This window comes from Hylobates moloch, unplaced genomic scaffold (assembly GCF_009828535.3).
Source record: "Hylobates moloch isolate HMO894 unplaced genomic scaffold, HMol_V3 SCAFFOLD_7, whole genome shotgun sequence".
Classification (NCBI taxonomy): domain Eukaryota; kingdom Metazoa; phylum Chordata; class Mammalia; order Primates; family Hylobatidae; genus Hylobates; species Hylobates moloch.
This window is the reverse complement of record NW_026652282.1, coordinates 21673620-21696207: the sequence shown is the minus strand read 5'-3', so window position 1 is coordinate 21696207 and position 22588 is coordinate 21673620. Positions and strand designations below refer to the sequence as shown.

The window sequence follows — 22588 nt, the reverse complement described above, 5'->3', positions numbered from 1 at the left end:
TTTAAGGAAAAAAACAGCAAAAACCTTTACTTGTCAGTTCCTTTGGCTACTAAACATCAAGATACACATACTTCTGAGAGTAAGGGCTGTGGCAGAGATCACACATAAAACAGAAAAGAAAGCACAGCCCCTGTCCTCAAAAAGCTTAATTCAGGAAAATTCTGAGATTATAAAGCCTACAACAACTTTCTATGGAGTGAGACCACCAATTTCTGGCCCTAGCAACTATCAGAGATTATCATACGCATGGTACCAACAAGCTGTTCATGTGTTCTTTCAGATGGAGGGCCAGCCCCATCTAGGGCCAGCAATATCTCAATGTTTAAAAATCATAGTAAAGTACTCATATAATGTACAAGTGGCTAGAAACACTAGAAGGCTGGTGGGGAACACACTTTGCCCCATCAGAATACTCTAAAACCTGCATAAGCCATCAATGAAAATTTAGGAACATATTTGAGTTGACTATCACGATTGCACCTTCTAGAGGCTCCACCGTTAGAGGCAAATGGCTCTTTAAGTATTAAAATGAGAGTTTAATATACTTTAAAAAGAACAGTACTTGAGATGAATGTAAATGACCCAATATCCTCCTCCCAGGTACCAAGAGGGGTCACATTTCCCATTTATCAGCAAGTCATCAGGATAGGCCAGCATCTCAATCTCAGACTCTCTTCTGTGGCTGCTTCTTGGATGGCTGAGGGGAACACTTCAAAAATGAACCAGCTAAACAAACTTCCCAGCAGCACTTGACAGAGCTACACCTATTCTTCCCATTTCCAAAGCAGTGGAGAATTAATTACCAGTTCTATGGATCTATTGTAAGTATAATAGACTAAAGAGCTATCACAGACACATTTATTGTAAAAGCACAATCCCAAGAGTGTCTAGTGGAGGGCCAAAACGATTAACACAAATGCTTTGTCAGATCAAAGATAAAATCTGCACCGCCCAATTGAGGAATGAATTAGAACAGTGGGTTATCTTTCAAATTAACCAGGGCAGTTAGTGAGGAAAATTTCATGAAAGTGTAATTCTTAGCCTTTGTGAATCCACACAGCAGGCATTCTGCCAGCTGACAAGATGATGAAATTTTCATGCTTAAAAAAAGCCCTCTTCATTTCCCAATTTAGATTAGCTAGTGTTTCTCTCCCTTTTGTGTGTGTATGTCTATTTGCTCTTCTGGAGCAGAATTTAAGGGGAGGGGGAACACATATCAATTTTTCACTGTAAAACGGAGTATTTCAAAAACAACCCTAAAAGCTTAGAGTTATTGTCTTTAAGCTGCCTTTTTATGATTTTCAAAAAATACCAGTTCAATTTTAACTTTATACAAAGGAACCAACAAGGACCAGGGCATGAAATCAACTTTGAATTAAGGCTTTCTGTGCTACCTCAAAGTCTTTCAACACTTCATCAAATCTCAAGACAAAGCATAGAGTTGTCTTCTTCCTAAAGAAATTAATATATTACTTAAAATATCCTGGCTCAGTGCTTTCTGTATTTCTGTGTATATCAAAGTTTAAATGTTATAGGAAACTAGAATTCAGGGGATACAATCATTGCTATAGATGAGGAGCAGAAAGCCTCTCTTCTCCCATAAAGGAGCCAATATTTATTAAAATATTATAATCTGATACAGATTGCTTCTCAGATAAACAAACAAATATTTGTTATATCACATTTACTCAGTCCTGTTAATTCATGACAGAAGGTAACAGAATATGTGATGTACTTTTCCAAAATTAAAGTGATTTAGAAGTATACTTTGTTACCCCAAACTTTTGTCCCTTTTTTCTTGACAATCTAATTTCTTAGTCATCTAGAACTGTTTCTTGGCAGGTTATAGTGTTTGGTCAAGTACCATATTCCATTCGTCTTCCTAGAGTCCCTTCCTCATGAAGATACCTTCCTTTCTCAGTGCAGGTTGACTTATCCTGCAGTGCTTCTAAGACTAAAATTAAAACAATATTGAGACTCTTGCCTTCATTTCACAAACAACTTTTATGTCCAGTGGGTACTATTTTTTAAGTTGCTAAATAGGAGAAAACCATTTTGGTAATTAGCTTCAGAGACAGTCACTTAACCTCAATACTTACTATCAATATCCTTACCTCAGTACACTTGCTATATTAGTCTCCAATTGTATTACCAACACCATGATGTATCACACTGAACTAATAACTGTAATCAGTATCCCTCGAGGCACAATAACAAAAGAAACTCAATCCCATGTCCCTCTAGGAGGAAACAGGATGTTCTACCAATAAAGTAGAACCTAAAGGTATAGGGGCTTTTTGTACAAAAGCTCTGATCTGGAAAATATTTGAAATATTTGTTTAGCATGGGGCCATAAGAACGAATAATGGATTTCATTCTCTGCCATCCAATCACATATAATTCAGATCAGAAAGTAGAGAAATAAGTTCCTAATTTTGAAGACAGTCATATCAATTTTTAACCCCAGGAATGACATATGGCTATTTTGATCAGAAATCCCTTAGAAATGTCAATCAAGTGGGCAGTTAACTACAAAAACCTGTTACTTGATGTTACTGAGATGGCTGGCAAAAAGACAATTAAAGCAAATGCTCTAGAAACCTTGTGTTAAATATCTGGATCCCTGAAAGTAGGTTATTTAGCTTGAAAAATACTTATATAACCACCACCACAACATACACACAATTAGGTTAGAAATCAGTCTTTCAGTCAGGGCATATTTCTAGCTATACAGAAGATCATTTTTCAGAGTATTTGCAACTTAGTCAAAACAGACTATTCCCTCTTAAAGAAGGAAATAGATAAGTTTCTTCTAGTATTAACATTTCCATGGTGAAGATCGTGATAGACTAAACACAGAGAGAAAGCTCAGAATTCTTCCCAAGAGTCAAGCAAGGATCATACTCTGTTCAATGAGGCCTGTAAATGAGGAGCTGAATAGTTTTGATTTGGCCTAAATTTTCATGTGCTGCACATTTCACCTACTGAGGAATGTGACCCCACAGACAACTTTTATTCCCATCCACTGTTCAGTAAGGGCAGCACAGGATTATTCACTAACATGTTTCCGATTTTCCCAAAATGTAGTCACAATTATTATTTTTAAATAATCTTTAGGCAAACTGACTTGCTTTTCTGATAAATATATTCAACACCGAAATCATAATACTTGGAACTCTGTTTTTACTCTTCATCTTAATGATCTGATAGTTACTTTTCACACAATGAGTTCTATTTTAAAGAAGAAAATGCTGTTATATGTTAACTAACGCATGAGTAAAAAGTACAGAACAATCTTTAGAAAAGTCATAGGTCTTAACTAATACATGAGCTTTTTTTTTTTTTTGGAAATGTGTTGCCAATGTAGCTTTTAAAAAGAAGTTACAGTAAACTTTCAAGTAACAGAAAATTTGTTCAGATGACAAATGACATACTGAAACACTAAGAAAATAAAAATCATGTGGGAAATGTGAAGTTTTTAATTTTTGAAGAGAAAAAAACTAATTCATGTGAAATGTCTTAAAAACAAAAACTCTGAATAAAAGCCTTCTTTCCAATGAAGACAAATCACTCACTGTTCTGGCATTTTTACTATAAATTTATAAAAATTAGATATTCTCTTTTGAATGCCAGAAAAACTGCATTTAAATTTAAAAGATATTTGATTTCCTCAGAAAACTAGGGTATGGAGTGGTTTAGAGTGCCACATAAACACAAAGTATTAGTTTTGTGTGGGCAGTCTACTAAGATCACCATACACGATCTTATGGCTCTACTTGCTGACAATAGCCAATAGTGATTTTTTTCTTCCTTTATCCAAAGATCCGAGCAATCATTTAATTAGTCTTATTTAGGTAACAATAAACTAAAACATTTCTTAATTATATTCTGGCTTTTTTTAAAAAAAGTAAAAATTTCATTACTTAAAATACTGCTCATAAATGAAAGAGACGTAATGCCTGAAATTATCAAATAATTTGTCATGCTAATATGCCAAAATTACATACTTTATCATATTTGTATTAATAGTATCTCACTAGGAATTTTTCCCAAAAGTCTTTTCAAAATTTTACAGCTTCATGAAAACCAATAAACAAGTACCAAACCTCAATAAGTTGTGTATGTAAGAATGTCATTATGGATACTTACATCATAGTACTTTTTAATGAAACGTCTAATGTCCATGATCAATTTGTTGCTCAGTTGTACTGTAAAGGTCAGAGGTGAAGCCTTACAATCGACATTACTGCAACGATACAAGCTGGGCTCCATATCGGTTCCCTACATAAGTCAGGAGAAGTATACAAAAAGTTACTGTGAGGCTATAAAAGGGTTTTTGTGCTTAAAAACTTACATGCTGTCCTAGTGTTGAATATTCTTAATTCGTTTTATTGGTGAGTTTTTAACCCTATCTCCTCAATTATTTTCCACCCAAAGACCGCTTTAGTCATACATACCTTCCATTCCTTGCCATCATCATAATGGAGTGCAAAGTCAAAGGGAAAACCCTGAAATCACTATTTGACATTCACTACACGAGGGACTCTATGGATAAAATAATTTTCCCTCTGTAAATACCAGTGAAGTCATGTTACTGGAAATAAACCTCTTTCTCAGAGATACTGATTAAAAACTTTAAATTTGTATTTATTCATTACAAACTTGAAGAAAAACAAGAGCCTTTATCACATTAGTTTGTTTTCATCTTGTCAATTTTAAAAATAAAGTCTAAAAGTTAAAAGTGTAGTACCACAAAAACAGTATTACTTATTGTCTGCTTAGCAAATCTAAAATTTTGGCAATTTTTCCAAAAAATGAAGTGTATTGGAGGAGGGAGGCAGGAGAAGTAAAAATTTGAAATAAATAAATATTAATATTTGGAGAAAACATTTTGTTTTGTTGTGTTTTGTTTTAAACAAAGACAAGGCAAATGTAATATATAGCAAAACTGTTGGGATTTCTGAAGCATTTGTTTTCCTTTCTGATACTTAAACATCTTGGTTTCCTGCTCCAATCTGGTACATAACCCTACCCGCCACGCTAAGCAATTCCAGGTGGAAGAGATTTCAGAGCTTGACATCGGCTCTTCCACAGTTAGCCCATCTGCAAGTCGTCAAGCCTCCATGCAATTAACTATCTTATTTACAGCTGTAATGAAGCAAAACTCAAGGATTTAGCAAGTATTGCTGATCTGTGTCTGCCTCTTCCTTGCACTTGCTTCCAAAGACTGCTTTGTTTTGATTCAAAAAAATGCAAAACATCTGCTGTTTGTCCAAATTAACTTAAAATAATTACTTTTAATTTAGATAAAGGGTGTCTTTTCTTTCAGTTTCAAGGTTTTACACAGTTCTGCTGCCTATTCCTTTGCCAATGGCTAGTACATGCATAACACTGCAGTGGAAATCAAGTAAATTGGCCAAGTTTCAAGCTCTGATCCAAGGTCAATAATACATTTTTTGGCAGTACTTCTTGAAAGGAATGTCTCCCTGTGACTTTTTAAATGTCTAATATGCAAAGACAGCAGAAAAGATAAGAGTACCTTTGCAAAATGGAGGTAAGTGGGATGTGTAAAGACAAACACAAACTTTCCCAAAACACTTAGTTCCCATTAACTTGATTTAAGATAAAGAAAAATATTGGTCTAAGTCTTAATAGATGGGGGTTGACAGTGGGACAATACAGGTTACTAATTAAGAAATTATAATAAAAATACTTTAAGATAATTTACAATTTTTAAGAGATTCCACTTAAAAACCAAGGTCAAGCACTCTAGGAAGCCAAAACAATATTCAAGCACATTCAAGTAAGAGTTTTCAAACAGAAATAAAAGCAAGCTGTGAAGGTAGATTTTACATGATGCTAAAATACTTTAAACACATGAAAGCAACATGTGTGTGTTTATTTCGCCCTTTTTATATACCCCATAGTGGGGGAAGGGGGTAAGGACTTTATACAAGTTCACTCACAAAATGAAAGACAGAAACAACTAACCGAACCATCAAAGACATTATCATAAATATTCTCAGTTCCACATGTAGGGCATGGACATTTGAATCTTTCACAGTCCCTGTATTTCTCTTCATCAGTGAGCTGTGCTGGGCCACCAAGTAGAGCATCATTCTCTTCATCTTTATGATAATGATGAACTCTAAATTGGGTGGGGTCAAGTCCTATTAATGTAAAAGAAAAAAACAAATTCAGAAAAGTATTCCAAAAATACCCCAAAGAAGAAAACTCCCACAAAAAATTATTTTAAATTCATGCACATACACACAACCATTTGAACTCAAGAACACATGGACAAATGACTTCTCTTTTTACAAGAGATACTTTATAAATAAAACAAGTAACTGCAACAACACAACACAGAAATATGCCACTGAACATACGGGTTTGGAAGCACCTACTTCGATCGGATGTTTTTATTATTCTCTTGAAGTTACAATGAAAACCTCAAATAAATGTGTACTAAGAAATTCTCTTAAAATCAAAGTCACAATTAAAACTGAGAATAAAATCAGGGAATAAAAATCCCATTAAAGAAAACAGGTTCACTGCCATTACAACTCCTTCAAGTGCAGACACAGCTAACCCTGATTTCCATGCAGTAGTCGATTTCATCTTGGCTCAGTAGTTAACAGCATGTAGGTTGCAATCTAATTCAGTGGTTAAAATTCAGTAGCAGCATCTGAGACAAAATGCAACATGCTTTTCTTGATGTTCGAAATTCAGAAATTTAAAATATGTGCAAAAACAATGGGTCTACAGATTCTATAGGCCAAAATGTCCCTGAGAATCCTGAAACCAAATACACCTTCCATATTTCATTCAAAACAACATAAGAAATCAATCAATGCATGTTTACGCATTTTGTTGCCACAAACTAATTAAAGAAAAGAAACATTTTTAGGCCAACCAATTTAATTTACCCTTGGTCAAAACATGTGTGCCAAAATTTACTATTTGAATTTATACTTAAAAATAATTATTCTACACTGTTTCTTAGAATTTTAGGGATTGCTAAGGGATGCTTTCAAGAAAAGATTGTAAGAGACAATATTTCTATCTTTTGGAAATCTAAGGAAAAGCTTTTGGAAATCTAAGAGAAAACTATCTTATTTTAGTATAAAGGTAAATAAGTAATATAAAACAGTCACTAAGCCAAAAGCTCACAAATACCAAAAATATCTAAAAATTATTTAAAATTTATCAACAGCTACATAGGTAGATAAATCTAACAGATGCATTCAGAATTCAGCGACAGAATCCTAAATCCTATTTGGTCAGCTGTCAAGCGACATCTAATAATTATAAAATACTGGAGGCTGACTCTTCACAGTTGAAAGGGGCCAAAGAATAAGACAACTGAGACACAGAGTCTCACTTTTCTCACCTGCGAAACGGAGGTAGTATCACTGATCATACACTTTTGAAGTTTAAATTGGATAATATAGAACAAACCGAGTTCAACGCTGCCTACTGCGTGGCAAGCACTAAATAAATGTCATTTGAATGAAAAAATAAAATAGTAAATGAACATCATTTAATCCAGACTATACTCACTCAAGATTATGCATTTAGAAAACTATATGAGACATGTTCATGCTGCATACGAAGTTAATAGTTACTCTTTGTAGGAATTAAAGTATTTCCTAAAGTGGTAGTATATGATAAAAACAAAGAATACACATCCAGAACAATTTGAAAAGCCGTTCTTCATTAGTGATATAAATTATGTTAACATGGGCCACTTGTCACCAAGACACTATACATTTTTATTTTACAAGTTACCTAACCCCTAAGAGAAACAGCAAATTAGAGAATTATGTGGGAATACATATACCTTCACATTTAAAGCTAAGGATGGTCAGAGGAATTGAGAGAGACCACACTGGTGAATGAGGCCAGTTCGTCTCTCTAGTGAGGGGTAACTGTCGCTAATTCAAACTCTAGTTGTGAATCCAAGTATTCACACAATGTTTTGGTTTATTTGCAATTATGAGAAAGCAGCTTCACTTTTTCTCTGACCCTATGACTATTAATCAATTTCCCAGGCCAACACTAATCAAAAGATAACGAAAAAGAAAATAAGCAAGATTTTTCTAAAAGGCAAGTTTTTTTCACAGTCCAAAAATAAAGGAACAAAACAATGCTGGTTTGCACATATACAGAATTGGCCAGGCTACGAAAAGGAACCGAAAGGAGCTACTCTCTACCCCTCCCCACCAGCCATGGCTCACTTGGTGCACCTGAGTGCATGAACCTGCAAGCACTGACCCGGGTCAGCCTGCCTGCAGAGTAAGCCAAAAGTGGGTGTGGGCCATCTTGTTACTTACTCATGGAGAAACACCCAAACCACTGGCTGCAACTTGCGAAAAATACCAGGCCCTATGAAATGTCTACTCTAAATGTCTATCCTAAATATCCATTTCTACAAATCACTCAATCTTCCCATGGCAGTAACAAAGCCAACTGGCTCAGCTAATTACTTCAGATTTATTCCCAAGCTGATTTTTTTTTTTTTCAGGGGAAGGAGCTTCAATCTCAGCACTCTCTTGGTCATAGTTCAATGCTAAAATGTAAAAATATAAAGTGAGAAGAGACTGTAATGAGCTTAAAATATTAGGTATATAATGATCCTTGTACAAGTTACTTAAATACCAAAATGCCATTTAAAAAGTTATTTTCTTGGGAGAGCAGTTATAAGTTCAACAGGCAAACCACAGAGGGCTAAATTAAATCATTTTAAGAAAACATACAATGTCATGTTAAAAAAATAAGGATCATTGCTGCTGGAATCTTTTTTGAAAAGGTGAAAATCCAGGGTTAAACAAGCCCCAAACTTAGTCAACACATATATTAGTTTTTCCAAATTCTCACAAAACTGGTAACAGCAGCTTATTTCGAAGTTTCAGTAGACTTTAAATAGTTTTACTGCTTATACCCTAAACTCATTAAGGCTGGAGTGAAACAAGAAACAAGTATCTGGTGCTGCCACCTACAGGTAGAGATTCTGAATTTTAAAATGTGCAAAACAGCAGCTACATATAATTCCATTTTTAATTGTTGTCACTCCAAAATTAAACACTTCTGTCAAAAATGACATTAAAGCAAAATCTTTATTACTGCACTTGCCCTACATGCATATACACCATATAATTAATGTTACACTGTTTACATTAGTCTTTGAGCAAGAAATGCAAAATTGAATCCCAAATTCCTTATTGCTTCTACTGAAAGCTTTCTCTGAACTGGCTTAAAGGAACAAACTTTATGCCCCATTTGAGAAAAGTAACTTCCATTTCTTTTAGGCTAGCTCTTGACAGGTGACTTAAGTCTTTTGGTGAGGCACAGAACGAAGAAAGAAGCAGCCTGCCTGGGCTTTGCAAAACTAGTTATCTGGAGGAAGAGCAGCCGTGGTTTCCCCCCAGAATAGGCTGAGATGATGTACGCTTTAATTCAATTATGTGGCTTGTAGTGATGGACTCATTTGTGCTGGGGTTGAGGGTACAGAAGAGGCAGTGGAATGAAATTAAAATACTGTCATTTATAATTAGAAAATTTCTAGGATCTCACATTATTTTGGCAACAGGATCAAAACTCTCATGTTTCAAGAAGTATTTATAGAAAGTAACATCATAGGCATCAGGGTGGATGAGTTTAGCAGTACTGTCTTTACTTAAGTCACCATAGTCTTATCACACACACCCCCAGTGTGACATTTAGCATAAAATTATTTTTCTACCATTGCACTTTCTAACCATTGTAAATTATACCTGTTTTTAGAACGTTCACCTGCCCCCACTCCCAAGGAGTTTTTAAACTGTTCATAACTTGAGACATATTGTTATTAAAGAGGCTGACACATTTAATCAAATACTTTCCTTCCTTCAAAAGACAAGGTCTCTATTAGTGCAACAGCAAATAACTACAGTAAAACCCTTATATATGTTCATGCAAGTGGGGAAGAGGGAAAATCCACATAAATGAAATTCCTAATGAGTAAAGGGAGTAACTGGTATTTACAAGCAGTTGTTTGTAATATGGATCATTTAATCTATGAGGGAAGCTAATTAACAGAATCCCATTGAGTGAAATTTTTTTGTAAAAATTTCTTAGAGGAAGTAAACCATTTATCTTTTGCATGAGTCCAGGCTTTCATATATCTGGACATCTTAGAGGGCAATATGCAAACTGAAAATTTAGTATGATTAAAGAAAAAAATAATTTTCAAATGGTGAATGCTATATCCACAGAATGCTCATAGCAGCTTTATTCATAATAGCCAAAAATGGAAACACTCTAGATGTCCATCAACAAGTAAATGGATAAACTGGTATAATCTACCATAAAATACTACTCAGCAATGAAAAAGAGTGAATACTGCTACATGCAACAAGACAGATGAATCTCAAAAATACCACGCTAAGTGAAAGAAGTTGCACACAAAAAGAGTATATACTGTAGGAAACCATTTATACGAAAATCTTGAATAGGCAAAACTAACTTATACTGATAGACTTCAGATGAGCGATTGCTACTATAACAGAGGTGCTGACTGGGAAGAGGCACAAGGGAACATTCTGGAGTGATGAAAATGTTCTGTGTCTGTGCCTAGATAACTGATTGTATAATACTCAAGATTTTAGCATTTTATGGTAAGTTATGTGAATTATACTCTTAAAAAGCCTGCCAAATAGGAAAAGATGTTTGTGTAGGTTGAACATCCCTAATTCAAAAATCTGAAATGCTCCAAAATTTGAAACATTTTGAGTGCCAACATGATACCACGAGTGAAAAATTCCACACCTGACCTCTATGTGATGAGTTGCAGTCAAAACTTTGTTTCAGGCACAGAATTTTTACAAATGCTGTATAAAACTGCCTTCAGGCTACATGTATAAGATGTATATAAAACATAAATGAACTTCACGTTTAGACTTGGGTCTCATCTCTAAGATAGCTAATTATCTATATGCAACTATTACAAAATCCGAAAAAATCCCAAACACTTCTAGTCCTAAGCATTTCAGATAACGGATACTCAAACTGTAATATATACTTCCAAAAGACTCATTATTAGAACACATAGGAAATGCCTGCAAATCAATAAGAAAAAGAGAAGCCAACAGGACAACAGAAAAAGACTTGAACAGGCACCTCACTAAAGGAAATACTCCAATGGCCAAGAAGCATGTGAAAAGGTGTTCAACTTCATTAGTCATCAAAGAAATACAAATTAAAACCACAACTCTATGCCACCATGTAAAATGAAGATGGAAAACACTATCTTACCAAGTGTTGGTAAGAATGTGGAGCACCCAAACACTGCTAGTAGGAAGTGTAAACGAGTAGAACCACTTTGGAAAACTGGCAGAATCTACTAAAATTAAACATAAGTGTCCCTGATGGCCTAGCAATTCTCCTTAGTACATACCCAAGAGAAATACATGCTTATGTTTGACAGAGGACCTGTACAACAACTCCCAAAGCAGCACTATTCAAAATACCTCAAATGTGGAAACAACTCATAGGTGTATCTCCAGTAGATAGCCATACAGTGTGGTATATTCAGACAATGAAATATTATACAGAATTTACAGAAAGGAAGGACAACCACATGGATGAATCTCACAAACATAATATTCAGTAAAAGTAGTCTAGACACAAAGAACAAAGACGCAATTTGTGTAATATCCCCCAAAATCCACCTCATCTATGTTATTAGATGCCAGGTATGTGGAGGATCATTTCTAGGAGACATGAGGGGCCTTCTGGGAATGTAGTAATGTACTGTTTCTTGAGCTCAGTAATGACACTAGTACATGATGACCTTGTGAAAATTTATCAAGTGATTTAGTTAGGTTTTGTGTACTTTTCTGTATGCATGTTATACTCTGAAAAATTCACACTTAGAAAGGTGAAAAAATTGCGTACTAAATATTTCTTATGAAACATCTATGAATTTGTTGCAAAATGCATTGAAACTCAAACAGATGTAAACCCCATTGCCTAGGAAGAAGTGTTTATTTTTTATTTTAGCAAATATAAAATAAAATAAATTGAGCCTAAATATAATCACATCTTTAGATCTAACTATTTATAGGAGACAGAGGAACATGTTAAAAGATACCACCAGGATGTGATCAGTAAACTCCAGAATGAGAAAAATTCTATAGGACAAAAAGCCCAGCTTCTTTAATTAACAAACTGGGAGGATCAACAAAGGAAAAAAAAAATAGAGATTAACTACTAAGTTGACCCTGACTGGATTCCAATCCAAACAAGGAGCTTTTTAAAAAAAGTGTATTCATAGTGCAATCAGGGAAATATAAACACTTGTTGGAAATTAGATGAAACGAAGGAATCGTGAGGCTTTTTTGTGTGATGTGATAATAATGTAGTTATGCCGAAAAGGGGAATCTTTTCTTTTAGAAATGCAAAATGGGCTGGGCGCATTGGCTCACGCCTGTAATCGCAGCACTCTGGGAGGCCAAGGCAGGAGAATCACCTGAGGTCAGGAGTTCAAGAACAGCCTGGCCAGCACGGTGAAATCCCGTCTCTACTAAAAATACAAAACAAAATCACCGGGGGTGGTGGTGCATGCCTGCAATCCCAGCTACTCAGGAGGCTAAGGCAGGAGAATCGCTTGACGTGAGCCGAGATCGCACCACTGCACTCCAGCCTGGGTGACACAGTGAGACTCTTTGTCTCCCTGCAAAAAAAAAAAAAAGGAAATGCAAAATGAAATATTAACACACAAAATAAATATCTAGGATATACTTCAAAATAATAGGGGAAGGTGGGAAAGAGGAATAATAAGATTGGCCACCAATGCAGAATACTGAAGGTGGGTGATGAGTATATGAGGGTTTAATCTTACCCTATAATTTAGTATGTGTGATACTAGAAAAAATTTTAAATTCTCTACTACCATATATATATAATAAATATATATAATATATATATACACATTTTTCCATAATAATAAGTTGTGTTTTTTTGTTTGTTTGCTTTGTTTTGAGGTGGAGTCTCGCTCTTGCCCAGGCTGGAGGGCATTGGCACAATCTCGGCTCACTGCAACCTCGCCTCCCAGGTTCAAGAGATTCTCCTGCCTCAGCCTCCCGAGCAGCTGAATTACAGGTGCTCGCCACCACGCCTGGCTAATTCTTTTGTATTTTTAGTAGAAATGGGGTTTCACCCTGTTCTGTTGGCCAGGCTTGTCTCGAACTCCTGACCTCAAGTAATCCACCCGCCTTGGCCTCCCATAGTGCTAGGATTACAGGCGTGAGCCACTGTGCCCAGCCCAACAAGTTTTTAAAATACTACAGATCCTATTCAAAGATAAACAATTTACTGTATAAGTGTCAGACAACCGAAACTGTCTTTCACACCAACAATACACCTCTTCATAATATAAATGGAAAATTTCTGAGTATTTTAGAAGAAATAATAGCCAAGCCTTTGGTTTAAATGAATACCCAAGATTTTTATTTTCCTGGAGAAGATAATTCTCAAAATCCTGACAGAATAAAAAGCCTGATGAGCAGCATTCTCATGACTTCAATCAACTGGTTTTAATGCCCTTGACAATAGACACAAATATAAATTTTAACTTAAAGAGATGTGTATTTCTCAGCAGGAAGCTTTTCAAGTGTCTTCTTCCCTTTTTTTTTTTTTTTTTTCTGAGACAGGGTCTTGCTCTGTCACCCAGGCTGGAGTGCAATGGAACGACCACAGCTCACTGCAGCCTCGACATAGCTCACTGCAGCCTCGACCTCCCTGGCTTAAGTGATCCTCCCACCCCAGTCAGCTGAGTAGCTGGGACTACAGGCATGCACCACCATACCCAGCTAATTTTGGTACTTTTTGTAGAGGTGGGGTCTTGCTATGTTGCCCAGGCTAGTCTTGAACTCCTAGACTCAAGCCATCCTCTTGCCTCCCAAAGTGTTGGGATTACAGGCATGAGCCACGCACAGCACCTGGCCTTCCTTTCCTGTTTTTAAACCTGAGAAAAGATGGTAACTCTGTGCTGGAAATATATTTGGAATATAAAATAACACAAATAATAGTCCAAAGATTGCTTGTCTTATAACAAAGCCCACTTCTCTTCCAGCTATGTTGGTAGATGCTGGGGGAAAACAGCTCGGCTCAAGGTCCCTAACCACCCACCTTCTAAAAGGTGAGTTAGTCCTGCAAGAATGGCCATAATCAAAAAATAAAAAAAAAAAAGATGTTGGTATGGATGTGGTGAAAAGGGAACACTTTTACGCTGCTGGTGGGAATGTAAACTAGTACAACCATTATGGAAAACAGTGTGGAGATTCCTTAAAGAACTAGAAGTAGAATTACCATTTGATCCAGAAATCCCACTAGTGGGTATCTACCCAGAGAAAGAAGTCATTATACGAAAAAGATACTTGCACACGCATGTTTATAGCAGCACAATTCTCAACTGCAAAAATATGGAACCAGCCCAAATGCCCATCAATGAGTGGATAAACAAACTGTGGCATATATATACACCATGGAATACTGCTCAGCCATAAAAAAAATATGACATTCACAGCAATCTGGATGAAATTGAAGACCATTATTCGAAGTGAAATAACTTAGGAATGGAAAACCAAACATGGTATGCTCTCACTCATAAGTGGGAGCTAAGCTATGATGACACGAAGGCAAAAGAATGACACAATGGACTCTGGGGACTCGGGGGGAAAGGTGGGATGGGGGTGAGAAATAAAAGACTGCACAGTGGGTAGAGTGTACACTGCTTTGGGTGCACCAAAACCTCAAAAATCACCACTAAAGAACTTATTCCTGTAATAACCAAACACTACCCGTTTCCCCAAAAACATCTGAAATAAATAAATAAATGAAGGTGAGTTAGTAATTGCTTAACCATTGTTTTACTTCTGGTTTTGGAAAAAACTGTCTTATTAATAATAAAATAACAGTATTAATATTTTGTCAGCAAAGGGGGAACGTGTAATTCATCACCTTAACCTTTTTCTATTTTATTCATACACATATATAATACAGTGTACGTATGTGTACAATGCTGTATTCAGCTTTTTTTCGTTATCCATTTTTAGGTCTTATCCATTTTTCTATAAGCTACACAATCTTGATAAATGTCACTGTGGTGTACTTAATTAAAACAATTTTATCTTTTTAAAAAATTAATCTAATTTAAATAATTTGAGAAATCCGCATTTTCCTTTGAAACCTCTAAGTGTTACAAAGCCAGAGTTGTTACATAACTCATATAAAAGCTCCAAAGCAATTATTCTAAACATGCTCTGGTTTGGTTCAAAGTTCTCAAAGGTCTCACTGCTTATGTGAGATGAGCAGTGTCACTACTGGCCCTCTGTTGTGGGCTAGCGACACAGAAGCAAACCACTGTGTGCTCACTTTATTGAGACTGAGATGCAGGACTGTGCAACTGAAACCCTTAAAGAGGCTCTCTTTGAATTCCCTAAAGTGCTTCGGGGGTGGCTGAGATAACACAGGTTACCTCTGCAGTTCATCAGGCTAGAAGAATTGGTAAGCAGTAGGGTGGGGAACCATTCCCAACTTCACACTAGCCTCTCCACAGCCCATTCCAGCAATGCCTAAAAATGCCTCTACTTTTATAAACTCTTCCATGGTGGGCACAGCTAGGAGTGGTTTCTGCTTCCTTTGAAATTTGATAACCCTTTATTTCACCTTTCTTGGGACATACACTGTGTTGCCCACTAGACTTGCCCACAACAGTGAAATCAATGAAATGATTGGGCTGTAATTTGAATAAAGGGTCCATAACTGACTCAATTTTGTATCCTTCACAGTGCCTATTATGGTGCTAGGCACATCAGGTCTTCAATTAATATTGAATACAAAAGTAGACTAGACTGGGAGCATGAGCCATTGGATGACATGCTTGGAATGGCACTCCATCTTGTAAGAGATGCTCTTATCAGCTGATAAGATTTCCTTTAACATTCTGCAATGCATTTGGTATAACATTTTTTAATTTTACTATTAATTATGTTGTAGAAAATATTTACAGTTTGGGGCCAGGAGCAGTGGCTCACGCCTATAATTGCAGCACTCCAGGAGGCCGAGGCAGGCGGATCACCAGAGGTCAGGAGTTCGAGACCAGCCTGGCCAACATGGTGAAACCCCGTCTCTACTAAAAATACAAAAATTAGCCAGGTGTGGTGGCACGCACCTGTAATCCCAGCTACTCAGGAGGCTGAGGCAGGAGAATCACTTGAACCTGAGAGGCAGAGGTTGCAGTGAGCCAAGATATCGCGCCACTGCATTCCAGCCTGGGTGACAGAGTAAGACTCTGTCTCCAAAAAAAAAAAGAAAGAAAAAGAAAATATTTACAGTTTGGAAATGGTCATGTTTTATTTTTATAAGAGCTTAATAATGAAAAAAGGCAAAATTCTTTATTGACAAAGTAATACCTGAAGAACTCACTAGCGGCATCATTCTACCCCTACCCATCTGTACTTTACTCTCTTTTTTGTAGGTGGATCTCCCTGGATCTGTCAAAAGCACCCCCAAACATCACTTGGCCCTGTTTCACCCACTGTTGCACTTATTTCTTAGATGGTATTACTGAACCCTGTCTACTGACAAAAACTAACCTCTGTGATATGAGTGGTAGGCATCATTTTTTTAAAAGGAAATTTTTACTTTCCAATTTAACTCAGAACACACTGCGTTAAGTGTGTTCTGTCTTGTTTTAAGCAGTATTTTCAGAAATTAAATTCTAAATTCTCATGTTCTTCAAACCTCAATAATTTCTCAGGACCAACGAGAAAACTGCCCAGATAGCCAAATGCCTGAAATTTTATCACTGACCATGAAGAAAGGTTCTTTATAACTACTGTACAAATCATTGCTCATTGGAGGAAAGATATTACATATAATTCTAAGTACCGTTATACATAAAACATAACTTTATTCAAAGATGAAATTCAAAAATGAACTTTAGACTATTCTCATCACTGGCCTAGTTGGCTAGGTATGGAAGACTATTTGGATGTTTGAGCATACTGTGAATATTTCATCCACAGAATACGGGAGAGCTTTCATTAGAATGAGAGAGAGAAAAAAATCTATAGTCTAGAGAACAAAAGCTAAGAGCTTCAAGTTTTAGTGGCCATGTTTCCCATAGGGCTATTGTATAAGAAGAGTAATACTATATTTTTTTCTATTCACAGAGGGAAAAGAGTAAAATTTTGCTTTATTTAGCCCAATAGCAATAATCTTGCATGGGTTTCAGAAAAATGATACTTATTTTACTGGGGGATAATGAGGACCATTAGTTATTAGAACAAATTATTCTCTTTCAATTCAAGAGCCTTATTCATTCACTCATTTAATAGGCTATCCTCTCTCCCTTTCACTAAAATGGTCTCCCCATACGGAACACCTGGCCATGCAACATGCCACCAGACAGACTTCAGGAGGTATCTTGATGGGGAGAAATAGAGAATTTCCAAAGTGAAGCCACAGGATAAACCAACACTTGATGCTTGCCTTTCATTTCAAGGAAAATAGTATAAAAGCAATAGAGAAAGAAAAAAGTAGTTGAAAAATATACTTGCTCTCCACAAAGGAGTCTTAAAAATAAAAAATCATGAGCTTAATAATTTTCCTAAATGAAATTATGCCATTATTCCTGATTTCTTTGTACTAACTAAAAGGACAAAGTATCAAACTTCACTAAAGTTTCAATACTATAATACATTTCATTAATCAAAGATAAAAACTACATTAAAAGCAAGAGAATTATTTTATGTCTGTGATTAGGCAGTTGGAGGGCTTGTATTTTATGTATACATTTGTACACTTCAACTTATTTAACAGTGTCAGTTCACTAGCTGCAGTTTTTTTATATAAAGAAAACAGATTTAGAATTTTAAAAACAAATTACAGTAATTTTATGCCTACAGCTTGCACCTCTGAGAAACCATGTACCCCCTAACACTTCTCTTACTTTGCCACCACCTCCCCATCTCCCTCCCTCCTCCTAAAACCACAGGCTACAATAGAACTGATAACAGGGGCCTCGAAGCCCCTACCAAATAGCCACCCTAAGTTTTTTATTTGGGATAGAGGAATAAAGGGTGCAGATAAGAAATTCAGCTCCTGAATAGAGCAGGAGGCTAATGCCTGCAGAGATCTGCCTGGTGAGCTTCAATGTTTTCTACAGATCCTCATGATGACGGGGACTTGTGGGCCTACACTTCATTAATGCTGAAACTCCTGGAAGGGGGCAGAAGGAAAGGACTATAAGATTTGTTACTAATATAGATGGCTGTGTATATACTGCTGGTGGGGACACAGGGTAGGATGAGAGAAGAGGACAAGCAGGAGAGGAGGAGGACTACACAATGATGACAACTTCACACATCCTCGATATAAAAACCACTGTCAAGTGGCAGAAGAAAAAAATGAGAAAAAGTAGCCAAAAGTGAGGAGCAGTTGCAGATCCCTCAAGGCTGAGGACACATTCCCTCCCATCAGCTTGACTTGGCTACATGGCACCAAGAAGAGACTGCCCGGAAGAGTGTCCACACAGCCACGGCTGCACCTAGAGAATTTTCAGGTTGTAAGGCAGGAGTGATGGGTACATGGGTGGGACCATGTGCAAGTCTGGAGGGTTCTCTGTGTAGATTGAGACTGGTCAACAATGAGATAAAACATGAAACTTCTGAAGATGGGACCCACTTGTCTACTACTGGCTTTGAAAATAATTTGTGAAAACTGAATTCATAAGGCAGCCTATGACCATACAGCAGCTGCAGTTCTAATAAGGTATCTTTCAAGTCAAAATCTGCTACTGTTCAATTTATAAACAAAAATCATCTTAACTATGACTTCTGGAACTAACAAAATCAGTCTGGTCCCCTCTTAGTATGTCTGGCCTTGACACATCCAGGCAGGCATCAGGCCAATCCATCCAAGCAGGCTCCATCACCCTTTATTGCTCAGCTCTTTTGCTGACATACAAGGCTCCGCAAGTCCTTATCTTAAATGTCATTCATGAGACAAGGCTTGTTCCATCTACCTCCTCTCAGTGCTGGGTCACCAAAAAATTCAAAACCAAAGAAGAAAAGGGCAACAGTTTTACACCAGGTTTTTGAAGACACAAATGGAAAAACTGGGAGATCTACTCTTTAAAAAATGGTTTTACTCAGAGGTTTTCAGTGGAGAGCATGGGGGTGTACAGTGAGAAATGGAGGGAGCGAGAAAAACATGAAGCCCCCCATGCTTATACATCTATGCCACCCTGCTCCTGGTTGAAAACATCTTTCATGGCCTTTTAGAGCTAAGAACAGGCAATCAAGTTTAGCACAGTAGTTAAGATCACAACCTTTGGAATCACAGCCGGCTACTTACTACCTATGTGCCAAGACCAAGATAGTTACCTCTCTAAACCTTGGCTTCTTCCTCTGTAAAATGGAGCTAATACAACATACCTTTGTGAGGTTGTCACAAGGACTGAATGAGATAACAAATGCAAAGTACTTATCACTGTATCCAACAGAGCAAACACTCAATGTATAGTAGAGAAAAAAGTGAAGCTAAAAAATACCTTGCTTTTAAAGTCCTCTCTTCCCAGCTGAGGATTTATAAACATCATCAAATACAACTCATCTTGGAGAATACATATGATGATTTTGGTGGTAGAATTTTATCTTCCTAATATTTGCTTAGGCAAATGTTAAAAATGAGCTTCCACTTCCAGAGTAAACATTGACAGGGTAGTGACGATGGGGGTAGCAGGGAGGAGCTCAGAAACATACTCAACAGGTGCAGGACAGAAAATATGTGACTTGATAATTCACCCATGGAAAATCCAGTCTCATTCTACAAACGCAGTTGAGCACTAAGTATATACAAATCCTACAGACTGAAGGAGTATGAACATATTTCTACTGATGCCTAAAAGAAGGGTGGGAGGTGGCTACCACTCACGGAGCCCTTCCTTTGCCGCAGACCTTGTGCTGAACATCTCACACATATCATCTTATTTCTCCCTCAGAGTAACTCTATTCCATGACTCAAGGAGCTAAGGTGTAGACCAAGGTTCAGAAGCTTGTGAATAGCAGAACCAGCATTGAAACCCAGGTCCCTATGCTATCAAAGCCCACGGCTAAAGCTAGGTGTTTTAGTAAAAAGAAGGGGAGAATCTTCCATGAAGCAGGGACAGAATGGGCAGCGCCATATTTGGGAGACACTGCATAGACTGAATAAGAAATAAGGCTGGATACATAGGTGGGAGCTGGAAAGTTAGTCTATAATTGCCAAAGTTAAGAGTCTGTGAGATGCCAGTGGCACCTGGGCTTGACTTATAAATAGTGAGGAGCCATCTCAGGACATTAGGCAGTACTCTGAAAACACTCATCTTTGCTTACCACAGAAGAGAGAGGAAAGGCCTTAAAAGCAGTGTAACTCTTTATGTAGTTGGTCATCTAAAAATGAAATCAGGACTGGTTATGAAATACATTTCTAAGCAAAAGATAACAATAGTAATAATGACACAGCAACGGAGACAATCTGGTGACACAGCAAAAAGCCAAAGAAATACTGAGGTCTCAGGGTTGGCTGATACCTCCTGGGATGATGATAACTTAGAAATCAGCCAATTCCTAGAGGATAACAGTGGGTCCAGTTTTAGAATAACTTATAGAGTAGGATTCTCACAATGAATTGAATATTAAAAATTAAAAATTTCATGTTAAAAAGCCATGTTTTCTCACTTGACATGAAAATACCTTCAGCGACAGAGACAAGATGAACCAATGAGCAAGATACCATCAATCTCCTTATAAATGGAGGTACACTAATTAAAGCTATAACAACGTAAACTCAGTGACTGTAATGGCATCTGAAATCTTCACTTTACCCTTTCTTTTGCCTTCCCTCTCTTCCCTCAGTATTCAGTGAGTATCAACTATGGAGCAGGCATGTGGTTACAGTAGCAAGTATGTGGAGCTCATAGTCCTATGAGTGGAGACAGTACCAAACAACCACAAAAATACATTCCAAACTATAAACAAAGAAGTGCCAGACACAATACCATGCCCATAAACAGAGATCTCAACAGAGAAGGAAGACTACATGTGCCGCTGTTACCATGTGAGGTTCTATGTGAGCTTGGGACACTTACCTAACCATGTTGCAACGAGGACAGCATCAATTCCATCTATTGGTTCACAGATCCGAGCCACGACTGGGTGGATCTGCTGGGCCAGGTAGTACTGGGTGTCAATGGTTAGATTATCCTGTTTCTGCAGCTGCTCAGGCGCATAGGCTCTCTGACTTGCAGTGAGGTTCGATCCATCCTAGAAGAAGGTATGATAAAAAGACACGTAAAAAGAAGACACAGGTAAAGTTGTGAGCAACTCAATCACAGACACTTGCTTGGTCAAACAGAGAAGCAACAATTTAAATTTTATGTATCTACTTCTAAACATCAAGACCTCTTTTTGACCTACTGTCGAACATTTTGAGTAGGAAAATCAAGGACAACATCTCAATCTTGAGATCTCATCCAGTGTCCAAGAATATAAATCCAGTATATGTTGTGTTCTATTTTTTTGCAAAAACTTGAAACCAACAAGATAGCAAGGACTAGATTAAATAATTTCACCTGCCATATCACCAAACACTGAGAAGGCTTAGTAACAATTAGCATAGTCAGAAAGGCTTTTTAAGGAGTGATAATTTAAAAACATGTGTATGGTCTTTTTTATTATGTTAATGTGATCCCTTAGGCAAGAATTCTAGTCAAAGTAACTCAAAGATCCTGGGAGTAATATTTTCTATGAGAGCCATGTATCACTGAGAAGCAAATGAACAAGTGGAAAAGAGTGGGGAAATGAAATTTATAGAGTAGTAATTTATATGCAAGATACAATAAGTAGAAGTAAAAATGATGTAGTGTCCTAGTAGAGTGGCAGGGCTCTAAAAGCCAAATATCTGGCCACTGGAATGAAGGGCATGTCATTTTGTACCATTTACCTGGTTCCTCCTCAAGAAAAGGAAGATGGGTCAGAAAAACTCTTTTCAAGGGTTTTCTCTTTTACTCTATAAAAATAAAAGCTGTGAAATTCTATATAATTGGCCCATATCCAGCCTTGTGAATGATGTCACCATCATCTCTGAACCAAAATGTTATCTCTACTGGATCAACGTCCAACAACTCACTCACTCTTCCTCTCATCTGAAACAGAATTTAATATTCAAACTAGTAAATTATAACTATTCACAGTGCTCAGCTGCTCAGCAGAACTGATTATAATGTGAATCCTATTCTTTCATTCCTGCTACAATCAGTCCCTTTCCAGCTCAGCACCCAGCCCAAAGCAGAGGCAACCTTCCACACACCACTGTCTTTACCAGAGACCAGCAGCAGGGGCCTCTTTTTCTGGCTAGGCTCCTGATGAAAACAACCTGAGCCCGTTTATCAACTAGGTTCTACCTGTTCTTTTTTTTTTTTTTTGGAGACGGAGTCTCGCTCTGTCGCCCAGGCTGGAGTGCAGTGGTGCGATCTCGGCTCACTGCAAGCTCCGCCTCC

General features: G+C 37.1%; 1 protein-coding gene across 4 annotated transcripts in view; it reads right to left on the bottom strand.

Moving 5' to 3' along the window:
- POLA1 (DNA polymerase alpha 1, catalytic subunit) overlaps positions 1–22588 on the bottom strand; it is a 306069-nt gene that overhangs the window by 150536 nt on the left and 132945 nt on the right. For all 4 annotated transcript variants that reach the window (XM_032756700.2, XM_032756701.2, XM_032756702.2 and 1 more), the window contains 3 exons: positions 21179–21353; positions 5992–6170; positions 4150–4281 (listed from right to left, as the gene is read on the bottom strand). In XM_032756700.2, the coding sequence (XP_032612591.1) occupies positions 4150–4281; positions 5992–6170; positions 21179–21353 (486 nt within the window). The remainder of the gene's footprint in view (positions 1–4149; positions 4282–5991; positions 6171–21178; positions 21354–22588) is intronic.